Raw genomic sequence first — 15165 nt, 5'->3', positions numbered from 1 at the left:
GTAGGAAAATGTAGATGTAGTAGTCTCCAGTCTGGCTCACAGAGAGGCCTCCATGACTTCTAATCAGAGCCAGCTCTGTGGCTTACTATGGTAGTTGTGGCAGGCCATCCACAAGTAGGGGAGGGAAGCCCTGAACTTGGAGCACACACAAAAGCACAGGCTCTCTCATGCTGGCATGTCCACCAGCTATGGGTTTGTTGACCAAGGGTGAAGAGGAGCCTGAGTTGCTGAGCACGCCTGGGAAGGGTGGGATTTTCCTACCTGGTTCAACCCTTTGGGGACTTCTGGTCACTGGTTTGGGGGAGACAAACTGAGCAGTGAGTCAGGAACGTGCTAATGCTGGTGGTCTAAACCTGACCCCATGCCCTAGCCACCACCTCTTAGCTAAGATAGCCAGATAAGGGAAGCACTGGCTACTTACTCTCAGGACAGCAACATATGACGAAGCCTACCTTTGTTTTGATTAGTTAATTAGATCAAGTTACCTAATTTACTAAAAGTTCAAAACCACATCCTGTAGGTAGGTTCTAAGATATCAGAGAATAAATACATGTAGCATTATAGAACCTTGGCCTTTGAGAGTTATTACTTAAAACTTAAGAATCTGAGTATGGCCCTTTATGGAATAGAAAGATTTTCTTCCTTTCAGGAAAAGAGAAAAGATAAATGTTCTATGAAATGTATACCAAAATATTTATAAAAATAGCTGAAGAAATGCTGTTTGTGGTGTTTACGGGAAAGATGTTTAAAATTCAATAAAATATAAGCTTTTGTTAACAGCTTTTATCAGATTATATTTGGTCTTCTCTAAGGATATATTTATAAACTCAAAAGAATAGCATTAGGAGAAAAGTGGGATTTTTTTATAGGATATTTTTTATAAACACTGAAATTCAAAAGCAGGTATTTGTAGGCCTCTAGTAGGCATTCATGTTATTTTGAAACTGGTCTCTAAGATCCTCATATTTGAAGTGTATTCTGTGGACACATTTCGTTGTGCAGTCTGGCCGTAGAGCAAACATGGACCAAAGGATCAGACCTATACCGTTTAGACAAGTAGAATGGCCCCTTGGGTTCCAAAGTGTATTCTTTTTTAGAGACTGTAGAACAGTGGTTCTTACTGTATATTTTTGCTCTGGTTAAGGAGAGAGAGGTGCTCTGGAGGGGCAGCGTTGTGGTAGACACATAAATACGCAAATATGTTGTATATGAGCCAAAGCTGGTGAGTTGGATTTTAAGGTGGAAATGTGTCATTTTCCCTCAGAATACAATGACGGATTCCACAGTACTTTTGGAAGATGTACAAAAAATGAAAGATAAAGGTGAAATAGCACAAGCGTACATTGGTCTGAAAGAAACAAACAGGTAAGTTGATCCTGTTTTGAATTCGTTTTGGTTTAGTCATATTGATCTTTAGTCTTCAAGCCTCTTGTACAGTAAGTCAAAGTATTTATACATTGCTTTAATAGTCATCAACTAACTTTCAAAGGGAATCCAAGTTTTTCAATATATTCAATAAAATCTTATTTATAGCATAAGGTAGATTATTGATGAGAGGTGTCAGGGAAAATGCTCTTCACATCAGGGCAAATATGTCTGTATCTTTAAGGTCTTAACCTTGAGAAGAAAACCAGTTGCTCATTCTTGTACTGTTTTTGGGTAGTCACTTTCATTTGTTATTCAGGCTGGTTATTTGTGAAGGTTTGTAGGGGTGACTGCAGCATTCAGTAATCAGAATTTAATGTGAAGAGAAATGATGAAGTATCTGGAATCATATTAGTATCAGCCATGTAATTCTAAAAGGGCTCCATAATTTCTAGGGTGGGATCCTGACATTTGAGACCTCATCTTTGTCATATTCCCTAAGGTGTTCTAAGAAAATCCTAACTCTGGTTTTATTCCATTTGCTGGAAATGTGAGTGGAATGCAGGTGGCACTTAGCTCAGTCGCTGTACATTTAACCTGAGGTGGGCTGGCTGAGAATGCAGGATTTGCACCATCACTAAATGACTGAACTTTCCCAAAGCTTTTTCTGTAGCTGAAATTATATTACAGAATAAAGGCTCATCTCTGGAATTCTGTCAGCCTTCCTCTCACCCCCTTCCCAACAGAGCCTTGGTGCTACTGAACTCTGAACTTAAAAGACGACATGCTTAAAGGAATATGGCCAGTGTCACAGAGAAAGACAGTTCTGGAGATTTTTATTATCAGTGTGCTGTCTGGGCCTCCTGGTGCATAGTACCATGACTGGTCTGTAGAAATACTTCACAAACTAAAGAATATGTTCTTTTCTGGGCAAGGGTAGAGAATGTTTATAAAAGTATTTGGTTAAACTTGAATTTTAATTAATGAATGTAAATTATAAATAACTAAACTTGTAGCTAAACTTGTGTAAGTATAAAAATAGCTAGATTACACTGCTCACCCATCCACTCAGCTGTTCAACGACCAGGTATACATTGCATGCTGATTTCATGCCAGCCCTGTGCCACGTATTGGGAATAGAGCAGTTAGCAAGGTAAATGCATTCCTTACTTTCACAGGGTTTTAGGCTTTTGGGGAGACAGCCAAGAAAATTTGGACTTTACTTCAATGATAGTGGAAGCTGTTGAAAGAGTTTAAGTAGAAGAGTGATATAACAAGATTTAAATTTTAGAAATCTAACCCTGGCATTTATGTTAGAGAATAGATTGTAATATAACAAGATTAAAAGCGTAAAGACCAGTTAAGAGGCTGTTACTATCAATGAGTGACTGATTATGATGACTTTGACTTGGTTGGTGACATCTGGGATTGAGAGAAATGGGACACTTTGAAGATACATAAGAAGATGAGGTCAGTAAGCCTTGTGTTTTATTGGTTGTGAGGAATAGGGATCGTGAAGGATAACTCTGAAGTGTCTGCTGTGGATACTTGGGTGGATGTGGTGATGCCACTTTGTGATCCTGGTCTGGGGTGTAGGGAAGTGTGGGCCAGAGATCATTGGTAGATTTAAGATATTGAATATAAGGAGCTAGGAAGACATTGAGGAGATAAATCCATTAGGCATTTGAAAATATAGATCTGAAGCAGGAGAGATGTGTGGACTGAAATATAAATGTTGACATCATCAGCATATAATAATACAATTGAGTCCATGCAAATAGATCAATCTTCAGGGAGAGATAGCAGGTAGAAAATAGAAGAACACGCTCTGGAATTTGTTTTATGTAAACATTGTATCAATAATAGAAGTCTAAGAGGAGGACTCACTCAGAACCTGGGCTCTGGTGCCAGATAGCCCTGAGCTCCACTACTTTCCAGCTGTGTAACCTCCATGGGATCTTACTGCTAAGCCTCCATGTCTTTCTCTGCAGTGTGTCTTTCTCTCCAGTGGGTTACCGGGAGAACTAAATGAAATAATATATGCGGTAGGACACTTAGCAAACACTCAAAAATATTATTTTAATACCCTAGGTAGGAAAACCCTGTAATCAAGCATGTTATACATACTTTCAATAAAATGTGTCACATCATTAATATAAAAACAGTTTCCCTAGGTCTTAAAATTAATTTTGATGCAAAGAAAAAGGTCTTCTAAAAGTTGTGTCATAAAAGCTGAAAACTTTGCACATATTCTTATTTATGAGTTACCCCTCATACATATGAGTTTTTTTAAACTTAGGAAATCAGATTTTATTAAGTTAAAAGAATTAAACTTTCATTTTTGAAATGGATTGTGAAGATCGCCACACGAAGACAATAGCTGCAGTTTTCCTGTGTGTGTGACTGTCGTGGTTAGTCTCTAATATCCTAAGTGACATATAAGATCACTCCACTAGCTGAATAAAATGTTAAAAATAGAACTTCTTTCTCACCTTTTGAATTATTTCTTATTTTGCAGGAAAAGTAGCTGTAGGTCCTTGATTATTTTGTTTTAAATTCTACCCATTTACATGTTACACATTATTTAAAAAATTAACCAAAAGTAATTTTTTGTGAAATGTCTTAAGTTATCTGTAATTAACAAAAACACTATATTGACAATAAAATAAGTGAAATATGATGTGATGCTGTTGACCGTCATCATCTCATTCCCATCCTGTGTCCCTTTGTGTTTTGCATCATTGTTCCTTTGCATGGAAGACCATCTGCTATGGATTGCCATGAGTTGAATGAGGATGGAGAGCTGTGGCTGGTTTATGAAGGGTTAAAACAAGCCAACAGGTTATATTTGTCTCCTCAAAATGGAATGTTATTAATTTGTTGTTTTCCTTACTAACAGTGGCCTCCTGACTTTAAATTTTATATTTCTTGTACATTAATTGTCTTCCTAGGTAAATTTTAGTAAAGCTTAGAGCATTCACCCAAATACCGTCCTAAAAACCCTCTCTACTAAGGGATGCTATTAAAGCTGAAATAGATTGGTGAGTATAAGAGTTGCTGTCCATAAGTGAAAGATGCTATCTAGAATTCCCTTCACACACTAAAATTTGTGGCTATCTCACTAGGAGTTGGAAGTAAACCAAAACCTTTTATCTAGAGCTCAAACTACTGTGGGGACAGATTAATACTTATTACTTAGTAGTTTCTTGTTTGGAATAATGATCAGTCTAAAGGAGATCTGTGCCTATGGCAGTGTGGCTACATCCTTATATGTTATTGTCATGCTGCTTAGCAGCAGTGTTAAGTACATGATTTGGCATTCTGTGTGGCTACTGTGAAGTTCAAATATGTGAAACAGCAAATCAGGAGGGTTTCCTGCATTGCTACAGTGAAAAATAACTACCCAGACTCAACATGTTAAATATTGTTAGGGGAAAGCAAATAAAACTGAAACAGCTACACCTTTCTGACACAGACACTCCTCTGCTCTAGTGATATTTGTGTCTTAAAAATCTCACAAAAATGCCATTTTAGTGATTAAGTTTTAAAAATACTTAATATGCTGTTTGTTCAAGGGATTTCTGCTTTGTTTGTTCTAATCATAAACCATTGTCATTAACTTTGTGGAGTTATTGGTTCAAATCCTCTTGAAATTTTATACTCATTAAAATATTTTTAGTCTACTTTTAACAGTTTGCTTGCAATGGCATCAATAAACTTTGCCCAGCAGTTCGTAACCAGGGGATTAGAATAAAAGAACATCTTTTCTTTCTTCCTGCCAATTAATTCCTAACTGTAACTTTGTTTTGTGTTTAGAAAAGGGGTGAATGTAGAAGTGGGGCTTCGGGGTGCGTGGTAAAGGGAGGGTGCTATTTCTCTCTGCTATTCTCACTCCTGATGCCCTGGTTTGTTACGGGCACAGCTGACTTGTGTGTTTGCCCAGAGAAGCAGTAACCACTGGTTGGTCCTATTAATATTTATGTTCGTTCTAAAACCATGTCTTGTTAGGATTCTGTTACTGATAGGGAAGTTTATGGGGAGAAACAATTTAAAATATTTGTGTATGAAATTTCAGAACTACCTATCTGGATTTGGGTAAAGATATATATATATTTATTTCAGAAAAGCACTTCAGCCTTTGTGTTCTTCACAGACAAGATGAAGCCCTGGTTGTACCCTCTGCCTGAAATTAGTAATGCTGAAATTCTTGAAAGCATATTTAATTAGATCATGAGTTTGTAGTCTTGATTCATAGTGCAGTTGTTTTGTGGTGAAGGTACTGTCTTTGCCAACTTCAATGCCAGTTTGTAAATATAGTCAGCCAGATTAAAGCTCTGTCTTTTAATTGATTATGTTTTTAATTTATTAAAAAAAATTTTTTTTGTATTGATTTTAGAGAGAGAGGAAGGCAGAGGGAGAGAAAGAGAGAAACATCGATGCGAGAGAACATCAGTTGGCTGCTTCCTGCATGCCCCTCACTGGGGATTTGGCCCCTAACCTGGTCCTGTGCCCTGACCAGGAATCGAATCAGCGAACCCTTGGTGCATGCGTTGACGCTCTACCACTGAGCCACACCAGCCAGACTGATTATTTTATTCATCATTCCTGTGAACCTCTCAAAAGAGCTAAAACTCTCCTGCTTCTTAGGGCCTTTGAGAACTTTATATTTGGAGCAGGGTCCACAATTCAGAAAGATACAAATGTGAGAACATTCATGTCCATTTCTGGTCGTGTTTGAGTTTCCTGACTTTAATTAAGTCAGAAATTACACAGATGCTTGAGTCCTGGCTTTTCCTGACCTTGCAAGTGAGCACGAAGCCTCACCCCCACCAGGCAGGGACTCTCCTGTCATCGCCCTCTCCTAGTTGTGTGGCTTCTCCACAGGCTCCTGGAATCCCAGCTCCAGTCACAGAAGAGGAGCCATGAGAACGAGGCTGAAGCCCTGCGAGGGGAGATCCAGAGCCTGAAGGAAGAGAACAACCGGCAGCAGCAGCTGCTGGCACAGAACCTGCAGCTGCCCCCCGAGGCCCGCATCGAGGCCAGCCTGCAGCACGAGATCACCCGGCTGACCAACGAAAACTTGGTAAGGACAGGTGCCTGCGCCACTCAGTCCTCAGCGGGCAGGGCCTGGCTCTGCAGGGTGCTCCTGGTTTCTTGTTGGGAAGGCTCCCTGCCCCAGACTTGTTATCCTCTCACTCAGCAGAGGCAGAGGGAGAGGGAGAGGACTCTGTTGGCAGAAAAGGACAAGGCATATATGCAGGTGTGTTTCTCACAGAAGGCTCTCTCAGACCTAATTTGGAAGGAATCAACTAGTTGTATGCCAGGCCTTTGATATCCTCGAGAACTCAAGTGGCCACTTTGCTTCCACTGCAGAACCTCTGCCATTCTCTGTCATTTGTTATGTGGTTGTTGGGACAGAGACTGCTTTGTTCACCTTTGCTTCCAAGCAGCCACTGAGGCCACCTCAGCCTCCATCTGTAGCAGACAAGTTGGGGTTAGAGTTATGGTTTGGTAAGGAAGTTGGCAGAACCAACGGGGCATTGGGGGGTGGGTGCTTTGGGTTGACATTGGCTAGAGCTCCCAGGTCAGGGAGGAGAGACGGCAGGGTGCAAGTTTATGCATTCTTTATTCTTTTTAACAGAGCTGTGCAGTGAATGAGAAGAGGGTTTTTTTCCCTTGCCAGATTCTGAACACTGGCACAAGCGTTTTTTTCTTTCTTTCACAGAAGTATTTTTTAGAATATTTCTTTCATAGTCACAAAATAACTTTTATTACAGATGTATAGATTTTTAAATTTACTTAAATTTGATAAGTATATTTATTAAATTAAAAGCCATTAAAAGTAAAATTCCATGGTTTTTTTTTTTTTTTTTTGCTTTTACTTGTATTAGTCTTTATTTTATGCTGAATTTACTCCCGGGCCATAAGTTTTTGTTTCTTCAGTTTCTTCTGGGATATCTTTTTCTTCTGTGCAACCTCCTCTTCTGGTTTAGGAACAGTCTGCTCTCTCTCAGTGAGGATCTTCTCAATGTGGCAGGGAGAGCTCATGTATGGGTTAATCCGCCCATGGGCTCTCTAAGTTCTACGGCGCATCTTGGGAGCTTTGTTTACCTGGATGTGCTCAATAACCAGAGAATCTACATCTAAACCCTTAAGTTCAGCATTGCTCTCTGCATTTTTAAGCAGGTGCAGCAAAAACCCAGCACTCTTTTTGGGCCACCGACCCTGTGTCCAGCCCCACTGTTTGGCCTGGGCCCACCTACCAACTTCACCATTGTCACGACGGAAAGGCACACATTGCTTCTGTGAAGTGACAGCCTTCAGATACTTGGTGGCTTTTCGAATATGCATACCTTTGATGGCCTGGGCAGTTTCCCAAGTGTTCTTAAAGTGAACACGAAGATTTGAACCTCTTGACGTGCATGATTTTATGGGGTTTTCTGGGTCAAGTGAATAGCGAACCATTTTCAGAGGTCACCTCTGGTCGCTTTTGGGAAAAGTGTAAAATTCCATGTTTCTATATAAAATCTATATTGTAGATTCAGCCTGGTTTTGAGAAAAGCTGTTTAGGATTTGTAGTGTTTTGTCTTCTTTTCTTCTTTTTTTAAATTCAAGGTTTTAATGATTTATAATAAATAGTTTGGACTTTCTCTGAAGATTTAACAGTCTGAATTATTCCTCCATTGTTCCATTAGTGGTTATTTTATGTTACAAATAGTCTTCTAGTGTCATCTATTTAACCATCTCGTAATCAAAAGCAAAACCGAAAGGTGTTCTTCCCACAGCCCGCCTGTCCCTGCGCGGACAGGAGCACAACGTGCTGTGGGAGGCTCCGCTGTGGGGGAGTCGGAGGAGGCTGAGGGCAGTGTGCGCACTTCTCCGAGGGACTGAAATAGCACTCATTTGTTGGGGACATCTTCTGAATCATGAACTATTTTTGAAATGTCATTTTATTATTCTCAAGTGTATTGTTGCTTAAATTTAACTAACAATGCTTAAATGCCTAAGAATTGATAAATATACTAAATAATATAATAACAGTTGATCAGTGTATAAATTTTTTGCTTATAAATGATAGTCTTCAAATACCAGGTGAAACCGTGAGGTAAAGATGCTTCTGGGTGGCAGATTCCCAGTTTTTTCACCAAGTTGATTAAGCATTTCACTTGCAACCTTGTCTATAGTATTAATTTTGTAGGTAATTTTCCATAGCTAATACAAAAATAAACTAAACCCCCAAATTCTAAGTTGGTGGTCTAGTTAATGAGTTTGAGGTTTAGGAAAACCTTTGTAGGTCAGCTGCTTCTCCTGCCTCACTGACTGCTAATTCAGGAGAATGGATTCAAACAAGTACAGGGAATGATTCACTTTTTCAAAATCATTGTAGTTTCTCGGTCTTAATTGTGTAATTCTTTAGGAGGCACTGAGCAGAATATTAAAGCAACTGTGAACCTAGGAAACACTACGCTGTGTAACCCACCCATTCGCCCCCCAACACACACAGAGACAGTTTTTCTCCCTCCTCTAGTGAACATGCTTCACAGGCCTCCCCCTTGTGCCTTTTAGGGAAGGCGGAGGCACACAGCTTCTCCTCAGCCTGTACACCTTCAGACAACAGTGCCAATGTGGCCACTGTTCCCACTTTCATTGTACCTGCCTCCCCTACCCTTGCCACAGCTGTGGCCACAAAAAGTGCAGCAACTTGTGAGCAGGTCTAAGGAGTGAAATTATAGCAGCCTTTTGGGGGACTGTGGACCCCCACTTTGTTTACCTGCTAAATGATGGCATCCTCTGAGCAAGTGAAAATGTGTGTGTGTGTGTGTGTGTGTGTGTGTACACACACATATATATATACTTAGGATTGTCTGTACCAGAAAGATCAGAGGGCAGTGGCAGATGACAAATCAGAGCCTTTTCAGTATATACAGTTTCATTATTTATGTCTTAAAATATTTTAAAATTGATTTTGTTGAGAGGTGGCATTCCCCCTCAAAGACACCGAGAGAAACAAATATCCATTGTGCCTGTTTTTTCAGTATTTTGAGGAATTATATGCAGATGACCCTAAGAAGTATCAATCTTATCGGATTTCACTTTACAAACGGATGATTGTATGTAAACTCAGAGTGCCTTTCTGTTGTCTTTCTTGCTACTCTGGCTCTCTCTAACCTAGGGGCCGCCTGCTCCTCCCCAGGAAGTCTCTTCAGATACTTTCATGAAACCTGTTTCTCCCCACAGCTGTCTTTCAGCCAGTGTCCTGCATCTGTTGTCGTATTTGGTTTGTTATTAACACCAGGCTTGCAGTGTGATGGAAGTCAAGAGTCAAAAGCCCCTACCTAAGTTCAACTGTCCTTAAAACCTTCCACAGAACTTTTTGTACATTCATCAAAACTTATTTTGCCTCTCCCTCCTTTAAAAGAAAATGTTCCACTGGAATAGCAGTACATTTTACCAGCATTTAATTGTTTTAACCACATATAGTCTCCTGGAAAAGACTCCCCAATGAGCCTGCTATCCATCACGCTGTAAAAGATGTTGCTGCATCATATAGTTTAACATTTGGCTTTTATTCTAGCTGCATTTCCCATGCCTGCCAGTTTTAGCCAGGTGGTGGCTCCACCAATGAGCTTTTCTGTGAAACTAACAGTGCTGTTTCTGTGATTTTTGTGTCTGCTTTCCTTCTGTGCATTTTAGAAGACCTATTTTGATCTTTCTGTTATATTTCTCATTTTGATCTGTAGGATTTGATGGAACAACTTGAAAAACAAGATAAGACTGTCCGGAAACTGAAAAAACAACTGAAAGTATTTGCCAAAAAAATTGGTGAACTAGAAGGTATATTAAACATATTTTATGACAATTGCTGAGTCTTAGTTTTGTATTGATATACTAGCAGCCTAATAGGTTTGCATGCAAATATTGGGGATGATAAAAATGCTTTTCAGCAAACCTAGTGTCTGTGGAGTAGATGCTTCCATTGCGAGGTAGGGGAAATGTGTTTTCATTGTAGTAAAAATTTACCAAGTGGGAGAATCCATTTAACAAACATCAGTGACTATCTCCTGTATGTCAGGTACTGTGTAGGCAGTGTAGCATAGAGGTTAAGAGCATGGATTCTGGAGCCAAGCCTCTTGGGTTCAAATCTTGACCTTCTCCAGTTAGTCATCTGATACTGGGCAAGTTACTGAACCTCTCAATGCCTCAGTTTTCCCACCTGTGGAGTGGAAATATAATGGTGTACCTGACATAGGTTGTAAAGATTAAATGAGTTAATGCATGTATTGCATAACTCTAGTTCCTGACACATAGTAAATGCTGTATACAACTGTTATTCTTAGTATTAGGGATACTAAGATGAGTAAGACAAAGTCTCTATCCTCAAAGAACTTACTGTCTAATGCAGATAAAAAGAGAAGTAAATAAGAAAAAATGAATTATGATTATAAAGAAATAAGATTTTAAAAAACATGATTTATATACGATGACAATGGGAAAAAAACTTAAGAATGAATCAAATATCAGTTGTTATTATATACAAGTGAATCTCATCTTGTAGATTAGTGTGTTTGTTCCTTCAGGAGATGTTTATCCAAATGCCAGGAATATAGCAGCAGTCAGGTCTCAAGCCAAATTCTAAGTTTATTCCAATAATACTCTCATTGTTCAAGAGATTTAGGGAACCTCTTTGGAATTTCCTTCAAATCTATGCAAACTATTATCAATTTGAACGAAAATGACACTGTGTAGGCTGACCACCCATCTGTTCTCTCAGAGCCTCTCTGACTAATTTTGCCTGGCTCAAAGGGTGAAGAGTCCCTAATACTGGGAATGTTCATAATAACCTAACCTACCATGATTCACGCTGTGGTTTTCATTCCCCAACATGCCAGGCCTATCATAACTGTTTCTTCTGTTTGGTCTTTCTGTTTCTCTTGGTCAAGTCTGGTCAAGATCAGAGTCGTATGTCACATCCTCAAGAGCATCCTTTCCTGATCACCCAGACAGACCTTATGGTTCCACTCACGTCTTCTGTGGTTTTCACTGTCATATTTTTTAGATATTTTTGTGTTTGAATTACTGGCTTCCTCAGTGGACTCTGAGCATGGGACCACCTCTTACTTCCCATTCTTTTCACAGCAGCTCAAGTAGTATCTGACTTATCCTAATCATTCCATAAATGTTTGCTGAATGAATAAATAATTTTCAGAAATATTTAGAATGGCAGTGTGGATGTTCACTCTGAAGAGGATAATATTCCCTTGGATATACAAATGTTGAAATATTTATTTAGAAATCAGATAGATTGCTTTGCTGTCCTATTTTATATATAATCCTTTAGCATTATGTGACTCAGGTATTACATGTTGGAATAACTTTTGAACCTCCAGAACACATACGTAGGCTAAAGCATGTATTGGCAGAACTTTAGAAACCTTTACTCACAGAACATTTTTGCACGTAACTCTGCACTGGTTATAGCATGAGATAATAATGAGACAGCAGAGTATTTGCTTGAAAGAAATTGATTTCAAGGGTATTGATATGTGAGATTATTTTTTAAAACTCCTAATGGTTTCACTTGTTACTTTAAGGTTTTACTCAGCTTTCTTTGATATATGTGTGTGTGTGTCCTCACTCGAGGATATTTTTCCATTTTTCTTCAGATAGAGTGGGAGGGAGGGAAGGAGAGAGAGAGAAACAGAAACCTCAGTGTGAAAGAGATACATCGATTTGTTGCGTTCTGCATGACCAGGGCCAGGGATCAAACTGCAACTGAGGTACATGCCCTTGACCAAAATTGAACCCGTGACTCTTTGGTCTGTGGGCCAACACTCTCACCACTGAGCCAAATCAGCCAAGGCTGATATGCATATTTTTAATTGAAGAGATAGATTAGAATATTTCAAGATGTTAGAAATTTTAAGCCATTTTCCATCAGAAATCAACTCATCAATTAAACTATCATTGCCAGCTGTGTTCTTAAACCTGTAAGTAGCACTTCTGAAGGAAATTCACAGATTAAACAAAAAGGACATTACAATATCCTTAAGAAAAATTGAGTTAAATGATACATGTCTAAAGAATAAAATGAAATCAGCTTATTTGATCTGGGCACTTGCTTAGAGCAGTATTCTCCCGCCTCCCCAAATTAGAGAATGAAGGTGACAGGCTCTTCCAACACTTTACTCCTCTGAACCCCTTACTGCCATGGTTCAGAGAACACTGGCGACCTTGTACAACCAAGCACCCTCTAACATCTACAAGTCTTATATATATATATATATATATATATATATATATATATATATTCTTTTATAATAATTTTTTTTCTTTATTGATTTTAGAGAGAGAGGAAGGGAGAGGGAGAGAGAGAAATAGAAACATCGATGAGAGAGAACATCGATTGGCCGCCTCCTGCATGCCCCCAACTGGGGATTAGACCCACAACCTGGGCATGTGTCTTGACTGGGAGTTGAACTAGCGACCTCTTGGTGCATGGGTCAGTGCTCAACCACTGAGCCACACCAGCCGGGCAAGGCTTCTTATATTTTTAGAAATATATATTATAATATACTTAAATTCTTCTGGATTAAAATAACAGGATTCTTGCCTCCTACTATGGGTTATACTTAATTATGGAGACTGTTTTAGAAACCAATGAAAACTTTTTAATACACCAACATATATAATTTTAGCAGAAATTACATAGCTAAATACAGTGTTTCAAAATTTGATGTACTTTGTGTTGTATTTTAATCCAGAGTGGGTGTTCCATGTCAATTTTCGTTGAGTCAAGGAATTTAGACCTTAAAAAATTCTAGAAATGAGTTAATCATTATATAGGAGAAAAAAACTGAGGCCCACAAACCATAAGCAACTTTTTTTTTTTATCTTCACCCGAGGACATGTTTTCATTTTTTGTTCAGATAGAGCGGGAGGGAGAGAGAGGAAGAGAGAGAGAGAGAGAAACATTGACGTGAAGCGTACACATCGAGTAGCTGCCACCTGCACAACCAACCAGGGCCGGGGACAAACTGCAACCGAGGTACATGCCCTTAGTGGGAACTGAACCCAGGTCTTTCTGGACCACAGGCCAATGCTGTAACCACTAAGCCAAACTAGCCAGGGCCATAAGCGACTTCTAAGGTCTCAGCCAGTTAATGGCCAAACTAGAACTAGAATCCAAACTTCTGAGGACCCTTAACCTCTCTCTTTTGTGTCATATTTTCCAATAGAATCTTTCCATTTATGGGAGTTTATTTGACTGTCGCAATTAAACCTGAGGTCAAGATCTTCTTGGTACGAAAGTGAGGAAAAATAAATTATGAAAAAATTCTAGTGTCCTTTTCTAGGACAAAAAGGTTCAGCAATATTTACCCTCAAGTATAAAGAATCTATGAAATAGCCCTGGCCAGTTTGGCTCAGCGGTTGAGCATTGGCCTGCGGACCAGAGAGTCCCAGGTTTGGTTCTCGCTAAGGGCACGTACCACCAAAAAAAAAAAAAAAAAAGAATCTATGAAATAGAAATAGGGATTGCTTCAGGTCTTTCTAGAAGAATGTCAGTATTAGATGGAGAGTTGGACTGAATGATCCCCCACGGTCTCTTGCATCTTTGTAAACTGGGGTGGTGTCCTGGCTTCTCTCTTTTAGACTTTATGTTTTCCTGATGCTGTACAACGGTTGGCATTTCATTTCATTAGTAGATGATTTGTTAAATGAATCAAGATTATATTGAGCTACATCTATATGTTTTTTATTGACTGATTTGAGAGAGAGAAAGAAGCATCTACTTGTTGTTCCACTTATTTATGCATTCAGTGGTTGATTCTTGTATGTGTCCTGACAGGGATCTAACCCACAATCTAGATGTATTGGGATGATGCTCTAACCAACTGAGCTACCTGGCCAGGGCTGACATCTATATTTTATCTGTGAGGTTTTTTTTAAGACTCTAATCTCTAGGCACAATTCAGAGGCAGAAAGAAAAAATTTAACTGAAGTATGGCAAATTTTGTCTTTGACATTTTTAGACAGAACCTAAAATATCTTGGTTAGAGATTTTGCAAAAGGAAAGTGAAGCTTTTAAAAAAAAAAAAAAAAAAAAAACATGAACTCTCAGTAAAAATATTCACCATATTTCATAAATTCTGAAGTGCATAATTTTTGACATTTTAACATCTTTGAAATCAGGATGTGTATTACAACTGTTGATGGGTTATAGTTTAACTGGCAGTGTTTTCCTTCTTTAGTGTTATATAAAATAATGGTATTTCATAATCTGGCACCACAGGTATGATGAAATCAGTAGGTTTAAAGCATTCTCTTTGCATCACATGGAGTTCAAATATATACATTTATTGATAATACGCTGAATCTATTTCCTCCCAGTTTCTCCTCTTAGGATTGTTTCTGTGGCTGAACGTGACTAGTAATCTAGATAGCAGGGATTTTATTATTTTGTATTTTATATGCAACATGTACGTGGGCTGTAAAAGCCACTTTGTGCGGATTTCAAGATCCTGGTTGCCATTGTGTTTAAACTGACTCCAGGAATAATTTATGTAAAACTAAATAGTTTGCATCGTCTCTCCCATGTTGAAGCACACATTTTACAGTTAGTCCATGGCTTCTGGGCTGCATCTGCACATGAAGCACCAGGTGCCACCGCCCTGATTGACCACAGTGTGATTGCTCCTTAGACATCATAGCGTTGACGGACGGTGGCGGTTTTCAGTGCCCGTAGTCCTGCGCATAAGGCTGCAGCAGGAGCACTGGCAGGAATTGGTGTTCTTTCTGATA

General features: G+C 39.0%; 1 protein-coding gene and 1 pseudogene across 7 annotated transcripts in view; one reads left to right on the top strand and one right to left on the bottom strand.

Moving 5' to 3' along the window:
• Positions 1 to 15165, top strand: part of MYO5A (myosin VA) — a 201050-nt gene that overhangs the window by 165983 nt on the left and 19902 nt on the right. For 2 of the 7 annotated variants that reach the window (XM_036255578.1, XM_036255575.1), the window contains 5 exons: positions 1265 to 1365; positions 4126 to 4206; positions 6250 to 6448; positions 9402 to 9476; positions 10107 to 10200. In XM_036255578.1, coding sequence (XP_036111471.1) covers positions 1265 to 1365; positions 4126 to 4206; positions 6250 to 6448; positions 9402 to 9476; positions 10107 to 10200 — 550 coding nt within the window. The remainder of the gene's footprint in view (positions 1 to 1264; positions 1366 to 4125; positions 4207 to 6249; positions 6449 to 9401; positions 9477 to 10106; positions 10201 to 15165) is intronic. The other 5 variants (XM_036255596.1, XM_036255583.1, XM_036255604.1 and 2 more) reach the window with 3 other exon arrangements.
• On the bottom strand, positions 7275 to 7830 carry LOC118626223 (annotated as a pseudogene).

The sequence above is a fragment of the Molossus molossus genome, unplaced genomic scaffold, assembly GCF_014108415.1.
Source record: "Molossus molossus isolate mMolMol1 unplaced genomic scaffold, mMolMol1.p scaffold_m16_p_1, whole genome shotgun sequence".
In the NCBI taxonomy this organism is placed as follows: Eukaryota; Metazoa; Chordata; class Mammalia; order Chiroptera; family Molossidae; genus Molossus; species Molossus molossus.
This window is presented reverse-complemented; position numbering and strand designations above follow the sequence as displayed.